The sequence below is a fragment of the Aethalodelphis obliquidens genome, unplaced genomic scaffold (genome assembly GCF_003676395.1).
Source record: "Aethalodelphis obliquidens isolate GAN/ISIS:26980383/991018 unplaced genomic scaffold, ASM367639v1 scaffold7, whole genome shotgun sequence".
Taxonomy (NCBI): domain Eukaryota; kingdom Metazoa; phylum Chordata; class Mammalia; order Artiodactyla; family Delphinidae; genus Aethalodelphis; species Aethalodelphis obliquidens.
This window is the reverse complement of record NW_020837951.1, coordinates 33,446,163-33,470,703: the sequence shown is the minus strand read 5'-3', so window position 1 is coordinate 33,470,703 and position 24,541 is coordinate 33,446,163. Positions and strand designations below refer to the sequence as shown.

Sequence of the window (24,541 nt, the reverse complement as noted above, 5' to 3'; positions counted from 1 at the left end):
CAGGGCACAGCCGCAGCATCATCACCCTGCGGACAGCACGGTGCTCTCCCGCCCATCCGCCGGGGCAGTGAATGCTCAGGCCTGGTCTCCCGGCTCTGTGTCTAGCCCAGAGGCGGCCGCAGCACAAATGGGGGCTCACTTCGAATGGGCTAACTAACTGCAAGGAGGTGGGCTTCCCCGCTGAGTGACGCTCGTCCAGTCATGATCAGAAAACTGCAGCCCTGTGGATGGGACCAAAGTTGGCTGTGGCCTTCCGGGATGCTATGCATTACCTAGACTTTTCATTTTCCCTTAATTCTCTCTTGCCCTATCCCCAAGAGAAATAACGATTCCCGCAATTGTGAGAAACATTCTGGAAACTCCACCTGCCCCCACGCTAAAGTCTCAGCAGTGGTACAGGCATTATGGAGGTTCCTCAAAAAATTAAAAATAGAGCTACCATATGATCCAGCAATCTTACTTCTGGGTGTATATCCAAAGAATATGAAGTCAGTGTATCAGAGCTATCTGCACTCGCATGTTCATTGCAGCATTATTTACAATAGCCAAAATATGGAAACAACCCAAGTGTCCATCAGTGGATGAATGGATAAAGAAGATGTGGTATATGCACGTATATATAGTGAAATGTTATTCAGACTTAAAAGAGGAAATCCTGCCGTTTTCTAAATGAATGAGCCAGGAAGACATTATGCTAAGTGAAATAAGCCAGACGGAGAAGGACAAATACTGTATGATACCTAAATATGTAGAATCTTAAAAAAAAAAAAAAAGTCAAACTGATAGAGTAGAAAGGTGGTTGCCAGGGGCTCACAGAAAAGGGTAGGGTGGGGGAAAAGGGTACAAACTTTAAGTTACAGAACCCATAAGTTCTGGGGATCTAATGTACAGCATGATGACTATAGTTAATAATACTGTATTGTACACTTGAGATTTGTTGAGATTGGATCTCAAATGTTCTCAACCATACACAAAAAATGGTAAGGACGTGAGGTAATGGATGTGTTAATCAACTTGATTGTGGTGATCATTTCACAATGTATTCATATCGTAATCATTACCACATACACCTCAAGAAATCACAAACAACATAAATATATACAATTTTTGTCAATCATAACTCAATAAAGCTAGGGAAAAAAGCTTCAGCTCCCACCTACAAAGCCGTTGGCTCTTTCCTTTCTTTTTTTTTTTTTTGGCCCACCGCTCGCATGTGGAACTTCCCCTAGCAGGGATTGAACCCACGCTCCCTGCAGTAGAAGCATGGAGTTTTAACCCCTGGACAACTAGGGAAGTCTGCCCTTGGCCCTTAATACTCATGATCTCTGCCCTGTCTATGCTCCACCCTTTGCTTGTTTCCAGACTATGGAACAGCTGGTTTTCTCTGCTTGGAACACTCTTTTCCCCAGATGCCCTTTGCCTTGTTTACTCCTATGTATCCTTCAGGTTTCTGCCTAAGTATCATTTCCTCCAAGAAGCCTTCCTTGCTTCTCCTCCAAGAGCAGCCTGAATGTCCCCTTCCTTCCAACCACGACTAAAAACTCTTTGGAGGGTAGGAACCAAGTCTTTCTTGCCTGTTTCCCAGCTTGGATTCTGGCCCAAACAAGTGGGTATTTCCAAAAGTTCACTTTCTGCCACCTTGCTTTCACAAAAGACATACATTAGTACTTGCTTTCACTAATGGAAAGAAATCTGAAGAGGATTTTCGCTTTTATGAGAAAAGACAAAAAGTGAAAATAGGTTCAGCGTTTGTTTTACAGCAAGCTATTATAGAGGCATTGGTGTACCCCCTAGCACCCCAAGCAGTGGGAGTGGCACCACCAAGCTCCTTCCCCAGGAACTACACTCAGCATCTCAACATTAAGCAGTCTTAGCTTTGAACTGTGCCTGTGAGCATTTGTGCTTTATCTGGACTTATTTTGTGTGTCCGTTAGCAAGTTGTGTTAAGGTAACTGATTCTTCACTTTAGCCATTTTGGCTTGCAAAAGGTTTCATAAGAACCCTCTACTTTCATATATCGAGGGGAACCTGTCATTGGTATTTGTGAAACAAATCAAGGTAAACTCCATGCATTAAAATGTCTAGGAAGATGTTGTTTATTATTTTGTTCCATTCTTTCCATTGCACTATTCCACATCTATTTATTTTCACTTTTTTTTTTTTTACAAAGGTACAAGGAATTTCAGAAACAATATTAAAACAATCAAACTGTTTCAGGCACGGTTTCATATTAAAAGCATAGATTGATTTCTGACTTCCTGCTTCCCTCTATGATACAATCTCAATGACTGTAGAGCTAAGGTGGATACACCCCAAATCTCATCTCCCAGTGCTGTCTTCATTCTCAGAAAGTTCCTGAGTCAACAGTCAGGGGGTTCCTAGGGTATGGAGTAAGGAGATGAGTACACATTCCGCTTGCCCTGAGCTTGAGGGCCCTGCAAATGCTGGGCGAGTTCCACTTCATCAGTCAAGAACAAAAATGTAATTTTAAAAAATGTCTTAAAAAAATATCTGATAAAAATTACCTATCCCTCTCCCTTGCTGTGAAATAATTTAAATAATTTATTGTAGATGTAAAAAAAAAAAAAAGAAGGAAAAAGAAGTTTGTTCATGGATGCCTTCGTATTGTTTTTAAGCACGAGGTCTGGGTCCCTCAGGGGTGGGGAAAGCTTGAGAAGGAAGGGATGTCTCTGTGTCGAGGAGGCATGTGGGAAGCTCTCCAGACTGGCCCCACCTCCATGCCTTGCAGCCAGTGCCTTTTGGGCTTGATGATTCTTCATTCTCTGAGGTTAGGTCTTCTCTTCTGAACTTGGGGATAATAACACCTAGCTGACCCGTATTAGAGTAGAATGTGTCAGTGATTGAGGGTGGGAGTGCTTTGTAAACTGTGACATGCTGGCCGCAAATGAGGTGGGAAAGGTAACCCCATCCAGTGGAGCTCTGCTCCCCTGACAATGCCTGGGATTTGGCCTTTGGCAAGCTTGGCAGGCCCCAGTGACTGAGTAAACCCAACAAGGAACATGGGCACCTGGTGTGTGGGGGCAAACAAGGGGACGCAGCCATGGCTCGGGGAGGGGGCAGTCGGGAGCACAGAGCCCTCACTGTGCTGCAGTCAGGGTCCCAGAGACACCCAGGACAATGCTTCTTGACTTTTTTTAGGAGTTTCTAGCATGGACTTAGAAGACAGGGTTGAAGTCCCAGATCCTGTCTGCACTCACTGTCCTCATCTTTACTGCAAATAGGTACAGAGAGACTAGCCCAGCGGGTCTCTGTCCTCTCCGTATTGCAGAATTACCTGGGAACTTATAAAAACATACACAAGGTCAGGCCCTACTCTGGAGATTCGGCTCCAGTTGGTCTGAGGTTGGACCTGGGTATCTGTATTTCCTGAAGGCTCCCAAGGGGATTCTAAGGGGATTCTAAGGGGATTCTAGCCTGGGTTGAAACCTAGCAGGCTAGGTGGCCTCCTGCAGTTCCCATCTTAGCTCCAGGATCGCCCTGTGCAATGGAAAAACTCATCGTCTGCATAGCCTTGGTAAAGAGGGGCACATTTAACTTCCAACATTCCCCGTCTCTAGCTGGGTTGTTGTACTGACCACTGAGAAGGAGAGAACCTTAGAGAAAGGGCTCAGAATACAGATTCACAAAGGAGGGACACAGAAAAACTCTCAGGCTGGAAGGGAAGTCAGAGCCATCTGGTCCCGCTTCCTTGCCTAGTACAGTCATCCTTCTCCAGAAACCCTCATGGCTGGGCAGCCATGGGGCTCTGCCGGCACACTTCCAGGCTGGGTCTCCCTACCTCCTGGGGACCTCTTCTATTACTTTGGGCTGAAATCTGCCTACATCATCCTGGAGGAGGCAGGCTCTGCGACCTCAGGGCTTTGGTGGTGGCAGTCAGTAGCCATGGGCACCACTCTGCTGTCTGCATCCCCACATAAGGGATAGTGTCTACCCATATTCAGCTGATTCTGGTTGAAGAGAGAGAGGATGGCCTCCCGTCTGTGTTCTACAATTAGGCTGAACCCTGACTTACTTCCCTGAAGTTAAACTTCCTCTGCCTCTTTGTCAACGTCTTTGGAGTTCCTGCAGCAAACCCAGATCATCACCCTACAAGTAGTTTTCCTTAGGTCAAGGCCAAGGTTTCTTATCTCAGGTGGCAGATCCTATAGAGGGCAGCGCATTCCAGGGTCCCCCTTGTTCAGATGGAGAAAGTGAGACCAGAGAGGTAATGATTTGCAAGAGGTCACTGAGCAACTCAGGGGCACAGCTGAGGCCAGAACCAACGGATTCCTGCCTTGTGGGCTGAGAACTGCACATCTGCTGCATCATAAACCGCAGAAAGGCAGATCCAGGAGACCAGGAGCTCAGCCCAGCCCGGCCATGAACTCTCTGGGGACCTTGATTACTTGCCTCTCTCTGGGCCTCAGTTTCTTCACCTGTAAAATAAGGAAGTTGGGCCACGTCACTGGTTTTCAAACTTCTAATATTTTTTTAGTAGCAGAATTATGTATTCCATAGAAGCTAATATATAAAACAGAAAGAAGGGGAGCTGACTGGTAGGAATGGAGGCGGGGGGGGCACAGCCCTCCTGACTTAGCCTTCCCCCCTTGCTATGGACCACAGTTTGAAAACCACAGGAAGGTTCACCTCCTAGGACCTTCCAGCTCTAACTTTCTACAATGTTCTTCCCCTTGAGAAGTTGCCGTGGACCCTTCAAAACAATTAAACAGAAGGCAAGGTATCATCTAAAAAGAGTCAATTCAGACACTGTTGTTTCAAGAAGGCAAATAGAAAATCGGCACCAGGTCCCACTGGAATCTTTCCGCAACCAAGAGTTTCATCTCTGGTAAAAAAATACAGAAATAGTGGCTGTTCTCGGGGGACCTGTGGTTTGGTTCCGGACCTCCCCATGAGCCGAGTGGTGTCCCTGAGGGCGAGGAGGGCAGAGGACCCTGCTCAGAGCCTCTCTGAGCCCATCCGCAAGTTTTTGATCTCCAGTTCCAATTGTTTGGCCTGGACCTCACGCTGGGTCACCAGCTCCCGGAGCCTTCGGATCTCATCTTGTTGCCGATAGAACATCTGCAGCAGCTGGGAAAGCACAGAGCAGAGGGGAAGGTCACCTGGGTGTCCTGGGGTCAGGACACCAGCAGAAAGCATTAAACATTGCCCCTTTTTGACTCAGAAAGGTGGGTGATTACATTTACGTGGCTGAGGCCTGAGGGGACAGCCATGGCATAGATCTTTTACAAAAACCTAGTTTTCTTCACCCAATTAATGAAAATCAAAAAGTCTTGACGTTTCAGACATTTTTTGCCTCCTTAGATTCCCCCATGGGTAGAGCAAAGGATACTTAGCCCTGAAGTCTTGGAGACTGGAGTTTTCACCACCGCTAAACTATGTGACCTCAGGCAGTTTACTTACCCTCTCTGAACTTCAATTTCCTCCTCTGGAAACTGGGGATCAGAAAACTAACCTCAGCATTATTATAATTGTTGCCACTGTATAGAATGGTACTAGATGTTGGGTGTCCCCCCTAAGGATTTCGTTATTCCACTGCTAACAACACCCCTCCGAGGGTGGTAGTATTAGTACCCCCACTCCACCACTGTGGAAACTGAAGCTGAGAGATTCAGCCATGCAGCGGAACTACTAAGCCCATGCGCCACAACTACTGAGCCTGCACTCTAGAGCCCGCGAGCCACAACTACTGAGCCCGTGCACCACAACTACTGAAGCCCCCGCACCTAGAGCCCGTGCTCCGCAAGAGAAGCCACAGCAATGAGAAGCCCGCACACCGCAACTCGCCCCCGCTCGCCACAACTAGAGAAAGCCCGCGCACAGCAACGAAGACTCAACGCAGCCAAAAATAAATAAATAAATAAACAAATTTATTTTAAAAAAGAGAGAGATTCAGCCCCCGCGTCCAAGGTCCTAGAAGTAGCGCTCAGTAGAGCCAGGATCAGAATCCCTCTGTGAGACCCCAACCCCTGTGTTCTTAGCTGCTACACGCGCCCAGGGCTGTTGAGAAAATACAGTCAGATGATATATTGAAGTGTCTACCTACCCAGGGCCTGGCACACAGTAGGCACTTAACAAATGTTGACTCTGAGCGCACAGAAAATCCTAGAGCATCAGAAGTGGAAAGGACTTTACTACCTACCAAGTCAAACCCTCGGCATTTTACAGATGGTTCCCTACCACCTGTAAGTAAACCCACCATCTTGACACGCAGATGGTGCTCATGACGTGTTTGTGAGTGAATCAGCAAAGTGAGTTAAGGGGCTAGGCCAGGCCACACAGCTGGTTATTTTCCTCGCCCCTCACTTTCTGCCGCCCCCCAGCTGCTCACAGCTGCTCCCCTCCCTTGGCAGGCCTACCCAACCCTCGTTCGCACCTCGTTCTCTGTCTTTGGTGGGGGACATTCGAAGATGTCAAAGCCATTTGTGAACCAAGTTTTCTTCTCCTCCAGTCTGTGTTCTGCCACCCACCGTGGCGCCCTCTCCTCCAGCAGGGAGAGGGGCCTCCTTCCATCTTCTGCAGCCAGCTTTTCTGTCTGGTTGAAGAGGCGAGGCGAGGTGTGGGGCCTGGGCTTGGAGGGGGGTCTCTCTGGGGGCAGAGGCTGGGGGCTCAGCAGCTCGGAGCCAGGCCTAAGGGACATCAGGACTGGCCCTGGGAGGGAAGCAAAGGGCTGGGTGAGGACTGAGTGCCCCTGAGCAGGTGGGCATGGGGGGCACTGACACACGCAGACACACACAAGCCACACGGAGACACAGAGATACACATGACACGTGTGGGCGATATGGCTACACGCAGACAGGCACAAACCCACAGACCAGGGCAAGCAGAGTGCAAATACACACTCGTGTGATTATCTAAGCGAGGCTTGGTTTGTAGGGACTGCCCCAGAATACCGCGGGCCCCTCGCGCCTGCACTGCACTCTGCCGTCGACCAGTTCATGAATTCTCCCAACACCCCAAGAGGCAGGGGAGGCAGGCAACACGGCTACAATGAGGAAACCGAGCCCAGAAAGGAGCGAGACTGTCTAAGGGTTACACATAAAAGGGAGGGGGCGGCAGGCAGCTCCGGGGGCTGCAGCAGGGGTGGGAGCACACACTGCCTCCCCCTGCGCAGGCCCTTATGTTGACAGGCCAGGGAGGGAGAGTCAGGGCAGGCAGAGTGGGCAGAAGGGCCCGGGCGGGGGCTGCTGCCTAGAGGGTTTCTGGGGTCAAAGAGTAATTGCAGAGGTGGCGGGAGGATGGGCATGGGGCATCCAGCTGAGACTCTCCAGTCACTCTGCACAGCCCAGAATTTAAAGACGTTTTCCCTGGAGCAAAATCCCTTGATTCGGAGGGAGTTTCCTGAGCCACTTGGGACAAGCCCCTCCCTTCCTGGACGCATATGCGACCATCCTAACCACTGGGAACCGACTGTCAAGGACCAGTCCTCTGGGGTTACGGGAGGACACAAATACCAGCCAAACCCCTCTCAGCTACTTGGGGCCACTGGACGCTCTGTTGTCCCCCACATTCAGTCGAGGCCTTTTCTCTGCCTTCCTCACCTTTATTCATCCCACTGAGCCACTCCTGGGCCGTCAGAGACGGCTGGGCACCTGCCGTGGGCGGGTAGATGTCCTCTTGGTAGGATTCCGACTGCAGGAGAAGTCAGGACAGTGAGAGCGGGGATGGTGGGGGAGGGCCCTTAGAGATCCAGGGGTGCAGACTCCCCCCAACCCCTGTGAGTTGAGGAAACTGAAGCCCAGAGAGCAAAGGGATGTGTCCAACGTCACAGAGCAACTCAAGAGCAGAGGTGGGAGGGACAGCGTGCTGACCACGAGAAAGGCTTCCCCTTGAGGAGGGGCCATCAGCCTCCCTGTTGCTCCCCCAGGGGCGTGGGCTCCAGGCTCCAGGTCCCGGGGTCCTTCTTCTCCAGGAGGGGTTCCCTACCTCCCTCGGAGACGGCTCACACCACCCTTACCCGCCGGGGTACAATCATGGATATGGGCTCAATGAGGCTTTTGGTTGTAATCAGCTTGTAGAAGCGGAAGATCTCACAGGAGGACACGTCGAGACCTCTCTTTGGCATAACACCTGTGGGGAGATGACCAAGGAGGGCCAAGAGATTCCTCAGGGTGGGCTGGGGCCCCGGGGACCCAGGGTGAGTGGCAAAGCCAGGCTGAACACCTGGAAGTGAACAGAGACCAGCCTCTTTCCACTATCCTTCCCTTAACAAACAGTCGTACATTGGACCAGGTCCCGAGCTGGGGAAATGGGGTTGAAATCCTCAGACTTTCTCCCCTACCTTCAAGGATTTTAGCTAAACTTTTACAGAAGGTGAGCTCTGCTCAAGGCCCTCCATCACCCTCCCCATAGCTCCCAACCCAGATGCTCTTATTAGAGCAATGCCAGCTTTCCTTTGATTATTAGTGTTAGCATACTATCTTTCTCCATCTTCACTTTTTTTTTTGGTCGTGCAGCGTGGCCTGCGGGATCTTAGTTCCCTGACCAGGGATTGAACCCGTGCCCCCTGCAGTGGAAGCACAGAGTCTTAACCACTGGACCGCCAGGGAAGTACCTCCATCTTTACTTTTAATCTAGCTGTGTCTTTATATATAAGTGGGTTTCCTGTAGAGGGCATATAGTTGCATCCTGTTTTGTTTTGTTTTGTCTTGAATCCCTAAACACACTTAAAAAGTAGGACCTCTCTTAGGTCAGTGTTCCCCAACTCCTTGCTACTGCTGTAACTGCTTAACTTTCAGCTAGAACACCTTCATCCTCTCCCCATGCTGTGCTCTGCTTCCCTTTTGGCTCTTCAAGTCTTGCCTCCTCCAGTAAGCCCTCCCGGACTTCTTCCTGTGTGCTCCCAGAGAACCTGCCGCATACCTCAGCTAGTGCTCCCATGACTCAGAGCGTTGACCCGCTGTCTCCCTCCCCAATGAGGGGCCCTCTAGGGCGAGGCCTGACTCATCCCTGTCTCCCCAGGCCCCAAGTGGCCTCAGTGTCCCACACTCACCGATCCCCTTCTGTGGATTATAGGAGCGGTACTCGGTCAGGTAGTTCAGGTGAGGTTTGTCGGTGCTGACCTCATAGTAGCGGATGTTCCCGTCTCCCTGTGGAGGGGAGGGCACCGCTCAGAGCCGGGCCCCATCAGCCCCCCACCTGGTCCCCACTGCCACACAGCAGAAACCTGGAGAGGACTGTGAGTGAAGAGCTGGCAGAGCCGCCTCTCACAAGGGCAGAGCAGAGGACTGTCACCAAGGCAGCAGGGCACCAAGGCACCTCATTTTAACACTTAGTCCCCACAACCATGACCCAAAGCCCACACAGATGCCTCCAAGGCAGAGGCTCTGGGAGCACAGGCCTGAACCCCACTCCCATCTGAGAGCCGCACACCAAGGTCAGAAGTGGGGTTCCTGAGACGCTGGGGCATTTCTGGTTGTCACTGTCATAATGACTGGGTGGGGAGGTGGGTGCTGCTCCTGGCATTGGTGGGTAGGGGCCAGGGATGCCAAGTACAAGATAGTCTTACCCAATGAAGACCTGTTCTGCCTCAAATTTGAAGGTGCCCCTGACAGGAAACACCAACTGGTCCCTCCTTATCTGGACCCAGAACTTGGGAGGGACTAGCTCAGGGTGTCTGGCAAAGCCCTGGTCCCAGGTGTTCTTGTGGAGCCAGGAAGGTGAGAGAGGGGCGAGGCTCACCACAGGGGGAGAGTATCTAGCCACTCCTGCCTGTCCCTGCCCCTGTCCCGTACCCCAAGGGCACCAGGCCGCCACCTCCCTCCCGTGTCAGACTGACCTTCCCCACCACGTAGAGCATGTTGGTGTCCGAGTCATAGAACGGAAACAGCACGCCTGAGGAGCCATCGAGGTCCTCCTCTGCGAGAGGCACAGAGAGGTCATCCTGCAAGGGAAGGGAGACCAGGAGGGCCTATGGGTCACTCATGGAGTGCCCCTTGGTGGTGCTAAGAATTCCTGTCATAGGGCTGTGTGTGTGTGTGTGTGTGTGTGTGTGTGTGTGAGAGAGAGAGAGAGAGAGAGAGAGAGACCACCTCCTTTTCCCTTGCTAGCATTTTACCTTTAACGAATCATTTCTCATACACATGATGTCATTCCAGCCCCCCTCCTCCTGTTTTATATCTAGTATAATGCAAGGAGATTCAGACAGAGAGGAAGCGATCTGTCGAACTCCGGCCAAGTGCTCCTTGAAATCAATACTACTTGGCCTGGTCTTCATCCCCATCCCCACCCCCACCCACCTTGAACAGGCAGCTCCTCTTGCCCTATTTCACTCTAAGGGCTTGCTCCAGCTGTTCCCTCCGCCTAGAAGGCCCTTTCCTTCTCCTGCCCTCCCCCCCACCTCCAAGTCCCGATCCCAAACTCAGCCACCTCCCCTCCCCCACGCCGAGGCTTCTCCTGGGTCCTGACCCCTCCCCTTCCTTGAACAACAAGATGCACAAGGTGTGGCGCTGGTGAGGGGCGCTGGTGGGGCTGCTTGGGAGACTCACCTGGTCCCACAGGGCCATCTGCCGGTTGTTCCATCGGGATGTGCCCGTGGACAGCAGCTTCTTCAGGTTCCCCAGAAATAGCACTTTGTTGGCCCGGTGCCCCTTATAGCTGGCTTCCTGGAGGGACATGTGTGGTCAGGGACACCCTGTCTTTGCTTATGCTGCTGCTCCGCCTGGAATGCCTTCTTTTCTCATCCCAGCTCTGCCTGGAGAATCCTTCCAGAGGCACCACCTCCAGGAAGCCTTCCTGGGTCTCTCCCATCCACATAAAGTCTCTCCCACTATTTTTGTTGAGAGTTCTTTCTCTGAGCTAGGACAGAAGTAAACTTCGGCCCAGCTCCATGTTTTTGCTAAAAGATTATTATTGAGCATCCACTACATGCAAGGCATAGGGCTGGGTGGCCACTGACACCTGGGATATCTCATTTAACCCTCCCAGAGGAAGGATTAATGGCCCATTGTTGCAGATGAGAAAATAGATGCTCAGAGATCAGAAAGTGCTTGTCTAAGGTCACACAGTGGATAACAGTGGTGCCCTGAGGTTTCTTGACCCCGTGTCATGCCTCCTGACAGAGGTGAGGCACAATGACAAGCTTTGGAGTTAGACCAGGTTCCAGTCCCAGCTTTCAATGTGAGCAAGTCCCTTAGCCTCTCTTCAGCCTCAGTTTTCTCATCTGAAAAATGGGTATGACATATTCTACACCCCCCCCAACAGATGGGGATAAACACGCATGAAGGCTTGGCCAGAACATTAACATCATTACTGCTCTGTTCTCAGACCTCCCCCACCCTGCCATGCCCACTCCACTCCTTGCTCCTCTGACCCCAAGCCAGACCCCAGCCCAGCACTGACCTGGAGGACGGCCCCTGCTCGGGGGTCGAGAACCCGAATCTTGCGGTCTTTACAGGTAGTGGCCAGCAGGCTGCCGTTGGTGTTGAAGGACATGGAGAGGATCACGTCTTGGTGACAGTTAATTGTCTTCACGGGGCTCATGATTACAGCCTCCTTTGTATCCAGGTTCCAGACCATCACCTGCATGGCAGAGAGCCGGCTCTGAGCACAGTGCATCCCCCTGAGCCCCGCCCTGGCCTCCACAGTCACGCGCCAGCCAGGCTGCAGTGAAACACGGTATCCCCGGGAGGGAAGCCACAGATGGCAGTTTGGCCAAGAGGCCTCGGGTGGGAGGATGGGTCTGCTGGCTGAAGCTGCCACGTGGCAGGAGGGGGAAGTGGGGAGTCAGGCTATCTGGCAGTGAAAAGAAAACGCCATCTGCTTGGAGCAATGAAACATCCATGCTGGGAGGACCCCAGGGGACCAGATAGTCCAGGGGGTTTCAAACAGTCATTAGCAACAGTTTCTACCACACAGATAACAAGGGCTGCCATGTTTAGCTACACAGGCTGTGCACTGCACAGCTCCAGGGCAACCCATTCCCGTAGTCTATAATGCGAATAGCGCCCCCTGGAGTTGTGTACAGATAAACTGTACAACCATAAGCAGTAGCACACCCTACATAAATAGATAATAGAGCACTTCTGATCAGAAAGGGGTAAAGGACCTCTCAACCACTCCCATCCCACATCAACCCCATTTGTGTGCAGACTGAGAAACTGAGGCCCAGAGAAGACAAGGGACTTTCCCAGGTCATACTGCAAGTCAGGGACGGAGTGGGAATAGAATCTAGGTCTCCTCTACTGTGAATTTTCCCAATCCACAGGGCCCACAGCTTGCTAGCTTTGAAATCAATGGAGCAGGGGGAGGCATCTCTGGGCAGGGTCCAGCCCATCCCCTCCAGAAAGACTAATGGATTGAATAGTGTCTCCACCACCCCTCCGCCCCCACCAAACTCATATCTACCTGGGACCTCAGAATGGGACCTTATTTGGAAACAGGGTCTTTGCAGGTGTAATGCGTTACAGTGAGGTCATACTGGATTTGGGTGGGCCCTACATGCAATGACTGGTGTCATTGTACGAAGAGGAGGGGATGTATAGATACACAAGAGAAGAGGGCAGAAGACAGAGGTGGACTGGAGTGATGCAGCTACAAACCAAGGAATGCTTGGAGCCACGAGAACCCAGAAGAGGCGCAGAGGGGCTTTTCCCTAGAGACTTTGGAGAAAGCATGGCTCTCTCCTAACACCTTGATGTTGGATTTCTGGCCTCCGGAACTATGTGAGAATACATTTCTGTTGTCTTAACCCACCAAGTTTGGTCATATGTCAGGGTAGCCCTAGGAAACTAATACACAGACCCACCTTGTAGTCATAGCCGGAGCTGAAGAGGATACTGGCGGCTGTGGGGTGCCACTCCACCAGGCCCACTCTGCGGGCGTGGCCCACCAGCTCCTTCTTGCAGACTGTGAGGTTCTTTGCCAGCAGCTGCTTGGGGATGTCCCAGATTTTAATCTGTCAGGGAAGACACGGTCCAAGGGAAGGGTTAGCTGGGGTCACCTTGGCCGTCCACGACCCTGAGCCGCAGAACTGGCAGTGCTCAGCAGACAGTCCGGGGGAGCTCTCTCTGTGTCTACCTCTCACTCAATGGAGAGGCAGCTGGGGCCCCTTAGAGAGACAGGCGCTTTGCCAAGGTCCTCCAGCCCAAGCAGGGGCTGGAGATGAGCCTAGGCTTCTGGTAATGTTTGCCATTCTTAGCGATCTGAGGCAGTGGGTGAGTGGATGGGCCACAGGCCTGATTCCCAGGCTGAATGTCAGAGCAAACCTGCCTCTCAGCCCTCAAGTACAGTGCTCTACCCCCTCCTGGTCCCAAAGGCTCAGGGTAGAGCTTCAAATGCCAGGAGAAAGGGTCTATGCTATCTCCTCAGGGAGCTAGGGAGCCAGCGCAGCCTCTGGAGCAGGACAGGGCAGGGATAACCCCCAACCAATTCCGTTACAGGGGCCCCCTTGGATGGCCCGGAAGAGGAAGACTAAAGGCCAGAAGGCAGGGTTGGATGGGGTCACAGGCCTGTATTCCACAGTGAGGGCCTGGGAGGAGGGGCTGGGGCTTCCTTCCAGAGCAGTGTTGTTGAGGATGGAAGGGGCTTACATGGTAGAAAGTCATTTCCCCATCACAGAGGCATACAAACGGAGGAACAGAGGATGCTACAAAGGGTGACAGAGCCCAGGCCGGTGTTGACTTAACGTCCCTTATTGTCCTGCAGGGCTCTCAGGCCCCTATGTGGTTGTACGTCCTCTTTCTCTTAGGATCTATGGGCTTTCAGGTAGACTTCGCTTTTAATTCAGCATTTGTTTCCTGGTCATCCTGAACTTAAAACCGGAAAGCCAACCTCACAATAGTGCCAGGCTCCAGATAGATGGAGTCTGGTCAGGGCTGTTACCAAACAGAACTGGACCTGGCTGGAGGACAGACTCTGGGCAGGCCTGTTTGGTAGAAACAGACACCGTCCCTCAGAGCTAGAGGGTCATCCCTGCCACTCCCAATAGTTGTGTCCACTCCTCCTGCCCCCGGGGCAACTGGGAAGGGACGGGTGATGAGGCTAGCTAGGAATTTAATAAAGACCTTGAAGGGAGCCTTCAAAGCAGGCCTGAAAGGGCAGGTATTCCAGGAGTGAACACAGAGTCAGATACTCGATATCCTGTCAGAAGCCCTACACTCATTGGAGACAAGGTCAGTTCTCACAGGGCCCAGCTGTCCCTTTGGTGAAGCCACATCGGCAGACACTGTCCTTTATGTTCCTCAGCAACCCTCATATGGAAAATGACACAAGTCCTCTTAGAACTTTCTACCTGCTTCTCTCTATGAACGGGTCTGTTTCCTTTGATCAGACAGTGAGGCTATTTCCTTTTTTTGCCTTGGCTGCCAGGCAGCTCCAAGCTAAGCCTGGAATTCAATAGCTGCAACCCTCCATAGTTAAATTCCTCCATCTGTGGCTGTTGCTCTTTAGGGAAGTGGAACAGCTCAGTGGAAAAAGATTGGGCTCTGGAATCAGGCCTTAGTCGGAACCCTGGCTCTGCCTCCACAAACTGTGTGACCTTGGGCAAATTGCCACATTTCTCAGATCCTCAGCTTCTGCATCAGAAAAACATCCTACCTTGTGGGGTTGCTGGGACGACTGAGTGAAATGATATGTGTAATGAGAGTCAGGAACACAATGGGCTCACAATAAAGGGTAACTATGACTTTCATCCTTATTTCAATCATGTGATCATATCTGTGTCTTTTGTTTTAAGCCATACCCGCTGAGTTTTAGAAGTAGGCAGAGAATACATTATAAATAACACCAAATATTGTGGAGTCAGGGACTGTGATCCTGGTACAGAACAGGGGCTCAAAAAGTTGGTGGGACTGAAGCTTTTGGGATGGTTTTGGTGTTCACATTCATTTAAGGCTCCCACTCTTATCCTTTTAAATCTTCCCTCCCCACTGTCTATGAGATTATGTGGCACAATATTTTCAGGCCACAGTAAAAATGCCCTTCACAGCATTTTACAGTTCCCCCAAAAGATGGGCTTTCGCACTGGGAAATGAATCTCACTGGATTTTCGTTAGACGGTTGGGAGCTATTATGCTCATTTTATAGATGGGGGAACTGAGACCCATAGAGAGGAGGGGTGGTACCCCGAGTCCCACGGAGCCCAGAGCTTCTCCTCCTCAATCTAACTTACCCCCTCCGCACACAGTGACCTCACCTCGTGAAGGATGAAGGAATCAGGAATGTCAGAGCTGAGTCTAGACACCATGCCGTCTCCCTCTGCCCCAGTCCCACTCCTCTCGGGAAAGGGAAACGCCTCACGCACTGACACTCACCGTGGCATCTTCAGAACAGGAGGCGATCTCAAAATCATTGAAAGGGTTCCATTTGACGTCTAAGACGTTCCCTCTGTGCCCGCAGACCTTTGGGTAGTGGGGGTCCAACTTTCCCGTCTGTAAAACAGTACCCAGGAAGGTTGGGGAGGGAGGGGGCTAATTCCACTTTAGCACCTGGAGGGTCCCTCGGGCAGCAATCACCGAGTAGACAAGAAAACGTACGGGGCAGAACTGGGAGTGAATCTAGGACTTACCGCTAACCCCTGTGTGATCCTGGGGGAGTCACGGCACTTCTCTGAGCCTCAGTATCCTCCTCAGTAAAATAGAGGCGATGATAGGTATTTCAGAGCGTTCATGTGAGGATCATAGGAGACGAGGTGTGGGAAGGGTCTAGCACAGTGCCTAGCACAGGGTAGGTGTTCAGTAAAAGGATGTTTCCCTTCATATACTGCTGGTGGGAATGCAAAAATGGTGCAGCCACTGTGGAAAACAGTCTGGCAGTTCCTCAAAAGGTTACACAGAGTTAGTACATGACCCCGTAATTCTACTCCTAGGTATAGCCTCAAGAGAAGTAAAAACATAGGTCTACAAAAAGACTTGTACACCAATGTTCACAGCAGCATTATTCATAATAGCCAAAAGGTGGAAACAATCCACATGTCCATCAATGGATAAATGGATATCTGAAATGCAGTATATTCGCACGATGAAATATTATTCAGTCAAAGAAGGGAATGAAGTACTGACACATGCTTTGACGTGGGTGAACCTTGAAAACATCATGCTAAGTGGAAGAAGCCAGACATAAAAAGCCACATACCGCATGATTCCACTAGATGATGTACCGGATGTAGTTTCACTGCTTGAGCAAATGAACACACCCCCTGGTACCTGGAATTCAGAATCCTGAATAATGATATGAAAAATCCAGAATAGGGGGAATTCCCTGGCAGTCCAGTGGTTAGGACTCAGCGCTTTCACTGCCGAGAGCCTGGGTTCGATCCCTGGCTAGGCAACTAGGATCCCACAGGCCATGCAGTGGGGGGACAGGGGTGGGGGGCGGTGGGATCCAGAATAGGTAGATCCATAAAGACTGAAAGCAGAGCAGTGGTTGCCTAGGGCTGGGGGGAGGGGGCAATGGGGAGTGACTGCTAATGGGTGTGGGGTTTCTGGGGGTGATAAAATCATTTTCAAATTAGGGGTGATGGTTACACAACCACGTGAACATCTAAAACTCATGGAATTGTACACTTAAGTGGTGAATTTTGTGGTATGTGAGTTATACTTCAATTAAAAAGAAAGAGCATTTTCTTCCCTTCCCCTCTTTCCTGCTGAGAATTCCTGTCCAGGTGATAGGAGGACACACAGTTTTCACAGCTCAGGCTACACGGCCCTGAAGCTGAGATTTCCTGGGCCATGGGACAACTACACCAGTTCAGCCACAGAAACCAGCAGCTGGCAGGGACCAACACACACATCTTACACACCACACTGCACTGCCCTGGCAGGACAGGGACCAGGACCAGGCCCTCTGCCTGCCAACGCAGGCACCGCCACATCCACTAGCCAGCCTCAGGTTCTGCAGCCCACCCACCGGAAGGCTCCACTTTTATATCTAAGTGAGGGAGAAAGTGGAGAAGAAAACTGGCCAACACCCACCCATTCACCACATCTTTACGAGGAACCTAGGGGATGGGCCCTATGCGAGGTGCTGGGTGAACATAAGACGTAGTACTTGACTTCACAGAACTAACTGTCTCATGATATTTAAAAATTAATTTTGAAGAACAGAGTGAGCTCAGGGAATACCCACGGTCTCTCCTTCCCTCACCTCCCAAACTCTGCAGAGACCACTGCACTCTTGTGGGACGTCCTGAGACCGTGCCCAAGGGAGATGAAGCAAAGACCAGTGATGGTCCCTGGCCTTGCTTACTAGGGCAGCAAAGCAGGGAGCTGCTGTGAGAACAGACACAGGACACCCCTGTTCACCCCTGGTAAACTAGAGGACAGACAACCGAGACTCTGGTTCATGGCGGTTTTATGCATGCATCTTAGTAGCTCTGCAAACAGGCTGTAGTCCCGGGCTCCCCTTCAGAAGTACTCTGCCCAATTCCGATCTTGCCCCTCGGGAAAGGGTCTCAGAAACCTCACCCTAGACTGGATCCCTTCCTGGAGGGGGAACGCTATAAGGCACATTATTTGACAAACTGGAATGTGAATGGTAGATTAAAGTATTGTTGCAACGTTAAACTGAGTGAATTTGACAATGTCCTGCGGTTACCTAAGAGAATATTCCTATTTTTAGGAAACACACAAGTATTTAGGGATAAAGAGCAAAGATGTATGTAATTTACCCTCAAAGGGTTCAGAAAAAAGAATACTTTCACATACACATTCAGAGAGAGAGAGAGAGAAAATAAAGGAAAGACTTTGGACTTGTGTCATTTGATAATGATGTGTGAGGAGGTGAGCAAAAGTTCCATTTCTTTTGGATGGGTCTGGCTCCTCCATGGATAGAGAAAATGAGCCCCTGGGCAGGGAAGAGAGCCTCTGTACATTGTCTGCCTCAGACCCGGGGGTGCCTGAGAGCCATGCCTGGCTCTGATGGGCGCTCCTCCCAGGCCTCTAAGAGCAGAGGCCCCAGCCCCACACAGCTTCTCTTCCTTCTCAGCAAGCAAGGGATGGCTGCTCCTCCCCAGAGGCTGGCAGGCTCTGTGTCTAAAAGGGTTTGTGTGGAGGACTGACATTAACAGACATTAGCCAGTCTGATGGGCTATTGACCAGGCTGCTAAAAGCCCTGTCAGGGCAGGGACATTTATAATTAGGGGGCCACTGCTGCCTTTCAGCCCATTAGGCCAGCAGTCAGCCAGGGACCGGCCTCTGATTTACAGGGGTGCAGGCTCTAAATCAGAGGAGATACACCCGCCCTCCTTGTAGACCCCAGGCAGCTGCTCCGCCTGGAGAGACGCCACCTCTGAGTCTCTGAGGGGCCACCCTGGGGCAGACGGAGTGAATGGGACTGTAGGACCCATAAGACAGAGCCAGGTGGGTGGAGGACCTCAGTTGCCAGGATGGGAGAGGCTGTAGGGCTATTGTTGTGACCTCTAGGGCTCACAGGGAGCCGGCTGTCCCCAGAACAGCATCAGAGTCATGGCCTCGGGAGACCCTCCCCACAGCCCAGGTGGACATGGGAGGCAGAAGTAGGCTGCACAGTGTAGAAGAGGTTAGGCAGGCAGGCTGATCTGGCTTCCTGGGTTTGAATCCCTGCTACAGCACTTACTGCTGTGTGATCTGGGGCAAGTGACCTCAGCTCTCTGTGCCTCAGTTTCTTCATCTACAAAATGGCAACAGTAGTAGAATCTCATAGGGTGGGTATGAGGATTAAATGAGTTCATACACATAAAGTGCTTAAGACTCTGCCTCGGGAATCCCTGGTGGTCCAGTGGTTAGGACTCAGCGCTTTCACTGCTGGGGCCTGGGTTCGATCCCTGGTCGGGGAACTAAGATCCGCGCAGCACGGCCAAATGAAAAAAAGAAAAAAAGAAAAAAAAAGAAAAAGACTCTGCCTGGTACATGGTAAGCTGTCAGGAAATTCACCAGTTTAAGTTCATCAGAACTCACACATTTATTAATTGTGATAATAATTAATCACAATTACCCAGTTTTATTGTTGCTCAGTATGTTTCAGAGGGGCCCAGGGGTATACTTAGTGTGAGGCCAAGCTTCCATGGGAGGCTCCTATCACTTCCTACACAACTGATGGGCAATGGCTCCAGGGGGGCCCTCAGTGAATAAATTGATGTCTTGATGGTATTCCCACTGACGGACTCAAGCACATTATCACATCTATAAGGAACAGGTTTGCAAGTATTTTCTTCAGGAATCATAATTTAGGGAGTCATTTATGTGCCAGGCCCTGTGTTAGGGGCTCTGCTAATATTATTTGATTTACCTCCAACCACCCCAGGAAGTAGTGCAAAAATCCCCATTGATAATGCAGAAGCTGGGGATCGGAAGGGTTGACAATCAGAGCCACTCCATCCACGGCAGAACCATGAGAACTGGGAAAGCTTCCTCTCATTCTTGGTCTGCCTCTTGCTATCCTCACACCATAGTTATCATCAGCATCATGGAGGCCTTTCACTGAGGACCTACTATGTGCCAGGTCCTATGCCACGTGCAAGTGGTGGCAAAAGGTGAATTACTCATGGTCCATGCCCTGCAGGAGCCTCCAATCTGTGGAGGTGACAGGATGTAGTGTACTCAGGGCTCACAGAGAGAAACAGAGGCAGAAGAAAGGCCCTGGGGGGATTAATCAAAGAAGGCTTACTGGAGGAGGAGGCCTTTCAATTGGGCCTTAAAGAAAGGGAGACTTTGACCAGGCTATGGTGAAGGGGAGGCATTTCAAGTCAGAAAGGCTGGGCCTTAGGTAGGTTTTAAGCAGAGAGGATGCTAAAGCAGACAGCAGGGAAGGTAGATTGATGGGTAGGACAGTAGAGGAGGTCAGAGAAGAGGGGAGAGGCTGTGGGCATGGAGACAGTCACCCTGCACAGAGAGAGATGCCCATGGAGAGATGGACAAGTGGACAGATGAGTCATGTCCTAACTAGAGGGGGTGAGACTTAGCCAGAGGGCTCCCCAGAAGAGACAGTTGAGCAGGGGAAAGATGACAGGAGTGTTCCCTAATCCTGCGAACACACATGCTGCTAAAATGCAAATCACGTTCCCAGGAAGCTTTAGGGCAGAGCGTCATTCATCAGCCCTCCCCTCACATACACAGATGAGCATGGGGAATGTTCACCATAGAACCCCACACCCAGGGCTGGAAGTGATGAACTGCAGAGGCTATCTGGTAACCCTGCTTGGTTACCTCCAGAGATGGGAAGCTCACTTCCTTCCTAGCTGGTTTATTCCACTTTTAGACCTTGCTGAACTGTGAGAAAGCGCTTCTTACTCGGAGCCTGGTGTAGCGTCCCTGTGGCCCTCCCTGCTCCCCTCACTCTCCATTTCTGGTTCTAGCTCTGTCTTTTGGGACCCCATAGATACCCCCACTCCCATCCCACTCCCCCGGCCCCAAGGCCAGCTCCTTGATATTTGAAGGCAGAGGACCCATTCCTTGAACATGTTCTTTTCCAGGCTTAATAGACCCCTAGAACTGGAAGAGACTTTCCCCCCAAATAAAAATGTAAAATCGACTAGCCTATATCCTGCATTTCTAGAAGGGGAACCTGAGTGTGGAGGGGACAGGTGTATGCTGTGGAAGGCTCTAAGGTTCAAAACGTCAGCTGGGATGGGGATGAAGGATTTTGATGAGCAAGTCAGGACTTTGTGTGCAGGCAATGGGGGGTCCTGGGAGGTGTTTAGGCAAGGGAGTGACATGGTCTGACATAGGCTTTAAGAAGGGTCCAACTGGCCTCTAAGAGCACAGCAGTGAAGTGCTCCCCTAACCCCTGCTCCCAGGCACCTGTTCGCCATGTGTCAGGCCCATGCCCAACTCTGGCCTGGTCCACTCCCAGTGATGCTGCAGGGCACACCCCCAGGGCTCTGCCTGCTCTTGCTGGCATTCCTCCCGACCTCCACACCTCACAGCAAAGTCCACCTCCCACTCTGATGCAGTGGGTCTGCTGTAGGCCGGGCGCCAGGGTCCAGAGCCCAACCTGGCATGTCCCCAGGCTCAGGGCGGGCCTGTCCCCAGACCTTCCCACCGTGCCTTTGTTCCCAGAGCACAGCCCTTGGTTGCCTAGGCTGCAAGAGCCACCCCGCAAGGGGCTCACCCTGGGCCTCAGCGTGAAAGAGGAAAGGACTGCGGAGTCACTCCCCTCGGGACACCTGACAGCACCTGGGACAGCCTGGTCCTTCTGAGAATAACTTCTGGGACATGGTGGTGAGGCCAGGCACCTTCCAATCCTTCTTTCCAATAAAGAACTAGCTAGCTTGTCTCTTCCTTCCTTCCTTTACTAACACTCTCTGTGCCCGGATGGGACTTAATCCCTGGTAACTGACAAGGAGCCAATGTAAACCAGAGGTAAACCTCAGGAGTGCAGGTCAGCTGAATGAGAGTGGGGCCCAAGACCATGCCCAGGTCTGGGTCCTCACCCTTCCTGCTCAGGGTCCTTCAGGCAGTCAGCTCCCTGAGCCTCAGTATTCTCATCTGTACGATGGAGCAATACTTCCTAGAAAATGAGCTAATAAAGGCACAGCATAAGCCCTGTCCCCGCTGACTACATGAAAAAGGGCCCGCAGGCCTATCTGCCCAGGTAAGCACTGCACGATGGGACCAGCGTGTGTGTCCTTTCCCTCTCTCAGCCTCTCCCCCCTGTTCCGTCACACTGGATGTGGTTACTTAAGAAAATGCCAACCAAATGCAATGCGTGGACCTTTCTTGATCCTAATTCAAACAAACCAGGTGCAAAGAGGCACTTATGAGGCGGTCAAAGGCATTTTTACGTAACAGGCAATCGGTTGGCACAGGAGATATTGTTGATGCTGTGATCCTAGCATTGTGGATATGTCAGAAAATGTTACTATTTTTTAGAATTGCAAACTGAACTTTGTGGGGGTAAAATGACAAACTGTCCAGGATTTGCTTTAAAAAAAAACTTCAGAGGGGACTTCCCTGACGGTCCAGTGATTAAGACTTCGCCTTTCAATGCAGGGGGTGCAGGTCTGATCCCTGGTCGGGGAGCTGAGATCCCACATGCCTCACAGCCAAAAAAACCAAAACATAAAACAGAAGCACTATTGTAACAAACTCAATAAGGACTTTAAAAATGGTCCACATCAAAAAAAAAAAATCTTAAAAACAAACAAACAAAACTTCAGGGGAAAAAAGGGGATGGATGAAGCAAAAGTGGCAAAGTCTTCAAGATTCTAGAATCTGAGTATGAAGAGTTCATTAGATGTTTTTAACCTACCTTGGGTTTGAAAGTTTTTCCTAATGATAAAAGAGAACTAGAATTAAAAAAAAAAAAAAAGAACTAGAATAGAGCCTAGCTGCTGAAAATGTAGTTTGTAAACCAGCAGCACTGGCATCACCTGGGAATAGAGATGCAGATTTAGCAAATAAAAATAGAGGATACCTAGTAAAATTTGAATTTCAGATAAACAGCAAAGAACTTTTTAGAAGTATGTTCTATGTAATATTTTGCTTATGCTATAAAAATATTTGTGAAAATATCCTGGCAGTTTCTTATAAAACTGAACATGTAACTACTTTATGATCCAGGGAGATTGCACTCCTAGGCATTTATCCCAGAAAAATGAACTTATTTATGTTCACACAGAAACCTGTACACACAAATGAAACTTCAGTTCCACAAGAGACCATTCCTGTATATTGAAGTATGGTTTCTAATTAATATTTTTATATTGCTATGTTTATTCTACTTCTTGAATTGATTCCTTTTAAGTATAAATTCTCTTCCTTCTCCCCTCTGATGTTTTGTTAGTGATATTCATGATACAATAAATTCAAATAATATTTAAAAAAGAAATAAAAAGAAACCTGTACACAAGTGTTTATAGCAGCTTCATTCCTAACAGCTCCAAACTGGAAACAGTCCAGATGGCCTTCAACAGCGAATGGTTCGACAAACTGTGTGCCACCACACCACAGAATACTACTCAGCAATAAAAAAGAATGAGCAGTTGATACACACAACAACCTCGATGAATCTCCAGAGAATTGTACTGAGTAAAAGAAGTCAAGTGCAAAAGGCTACATACTGTATGGTTCTATTTGTATGACATTCTTAAAATGGCAAAAGTATAGAAATGGAGAACAGATTTGTTCAATTGATGAAAATTTATAAGCGCCAACTGTGTGTGCCCAAAAGGTGATATATGGGTAAGCAAAGTACTAGCTCTTCCCCCCTTACCCCCCATTGAAAGTACATTAGGAGGTGCTACCAGAAAAACACAAATGACTCTAATTCAAAGTACTCAGGGCATGATATCCTAAGAAAGGAATGTGTTGTAGAATATGTCATAAAAAGGAGAATGCTGTGGACATTTGGGGGAGGGATAAAAAGTGGCTATTCATGAACATGGTACATATCTCCATTTACTTAGGGCATCTTCAATATTAGTCTTTCAATGATCCTATGTAATTTTCTTCTAGTAAGTCTTTTTTTAAAAAATTAATTTATTTTATTTATTTATTTTTGGCTGCATTGGGTCTATGTTGCTGCACGCGGGCTTTCTCTAGTTAGGGCGAGTGGGGGCTATTCTTCGTTGAAGTGCGTGGGCTTCTCACTGTGGTGGCTTCTCTTGGTGCAGAGCACAGGCTCTAGGCACGCAACTTCAGTAGTTGTGGCACGCGGGCTCAGCAGTTGTGGCTCACGGGCTCTAGAGCACAGGCTCAGTAGTTGTGGCACATGGGCTTAGTTGCTCCACAGCATGTGGGATCTTCCCGGACCAGGGCTCAAACTTGTGTCCCCTGCATTGGCAGGCGGATTCTTAACCACTGTGCCACCAGAGAAGCCCTTTCCTAGTAAGTCTTGCTCATTTATTCCTAGGTATTCACACTTCTCTTATTCTACTGAAAATATTTACATTTCCTAAGCACTCTTGGTATGTAAAAATGCAATTCATTTTTGTATTCTGATTTTTTATCCAGCCACCTTCCAAACACTCATTTTCCTTTTTTTTTTGCATACAGTTTATTTTGACAATCAAGATATGGCACAGTTCTCTCATCCCCCAAAATACCTCCTGCCGCCCCTCTGTAGCCAACCCTTCCTCAACTCCAGCCACTGGCAACTAGTGGTCTGTTTTCCATCCCCATAGTTTTGCCTTTTCCAGAATGTCACATAAATAGATGCATACATATTTGCCCTTTTAAGTCTAGCTTCTTTTACTTAGCATGATGCATCCGAGATTCACCCTTGTTGTTGTAGGTGTCACTAGTTGTTCATTTTTTTTGGAATTTTTAATTTAATTTAATTTTTTTTATACATCAGGTTCTTATTAGTTATCTATTTTATACATATTAGTGTATATATGTCAATCCTAATCTCCCAATTCATCCCACCACCACCTCGCCTGCCATTTTCCCCCCTTGGTGTCCATACGTTTGTTCTCTACATCTGTGTCTCTATTTCTGCCCTGCAAACTGGTTCATCTGTACCATTTTTCTAGGTTCCACATATATGTGTTAATATATGATATTTTTCTCTTTCTGACTTACTTCACTCTGTATGACAGTCTCTAGATCCATCCACGTCTCAACAAATGACTCAATTTCGTTCCTTTTTTTTTTTTTTTTTTTTTTTT

At 49.8% G+C, this 24,541-nt stretch overlaps 2 protein-coding genes across 3 annotated transcripts in view; both read right to left on the bottom strand.

Annotated features, from left to right (window-relative positions):
- TRIM14 (tripartite motif containing 14) overlaps positions 1 to 2,740 on the bottom strand; it is a 37,127-nt gene extending 34,387 nt beyond the window's left edge. Inside the window, 1 exon segment of the mRNA XM_027104119.1 lies at positions 2,735 to 2,740. Coding sequence (XP_026959920.1) covers positions 2,735 to 2,740 — 6 coding nt within the window.
- Positions 2,079 to 24,541, bottom strand: part of CORO2A (coronin 2A) — a 59,485-nt gene continuing 37,022 nt past the window's right edge. The window contains exons 3-12 of one of the 2 annotated variants that reach the window (XM_027105399.1): positions 15,270 to 15,386; positions 12,764 to 12,913; positions 11,359 to 11,538; positions 10,506 to 10,622; positions 9,797 to 9,901; positions 9,011 to 9,107; positions 7,976 to 8,088; positions 7,560 to 7,650; positions 6,395 to 6,669; positions 2,079 to 5,088 (exon numbers count right to left, since the gene is read on the bottom strand). In XM_027105399.1, coding sequence (XP_026961200.1) covers positions 4,957 to 5,088; positions 6,395 to 6,669; positions 7,560 to 7,650; positions 7,976 to 8,088; positions 9,011 to 9,107; positions 9,797 to 9,901; positions 10,506 to 10,622; positions 11,359 to 11,538; positions 12,764 to 12,913; positions 15,270 to 15,386 — 1,377 coding nt within the window. In that variant the 3' untranslated portion in view covers positions 2,079 to 4,956. The remainder of the gene's footprint in view (positions 5,089 to 6,394; positions 6,670 to 7,559; positions 7,651 to 7,975; positions 8,089 to 9,010; positions 9,108 to 9,796; positions 9,902 to 10,505; positions 10,623 to 11,358; positions 11,539 to 12,763; positions 12,914 to 15,269; positions 15,387 to 24,541) is intronic. The other variant, XM_027105400.1, reaches the window with a different exon arrangement.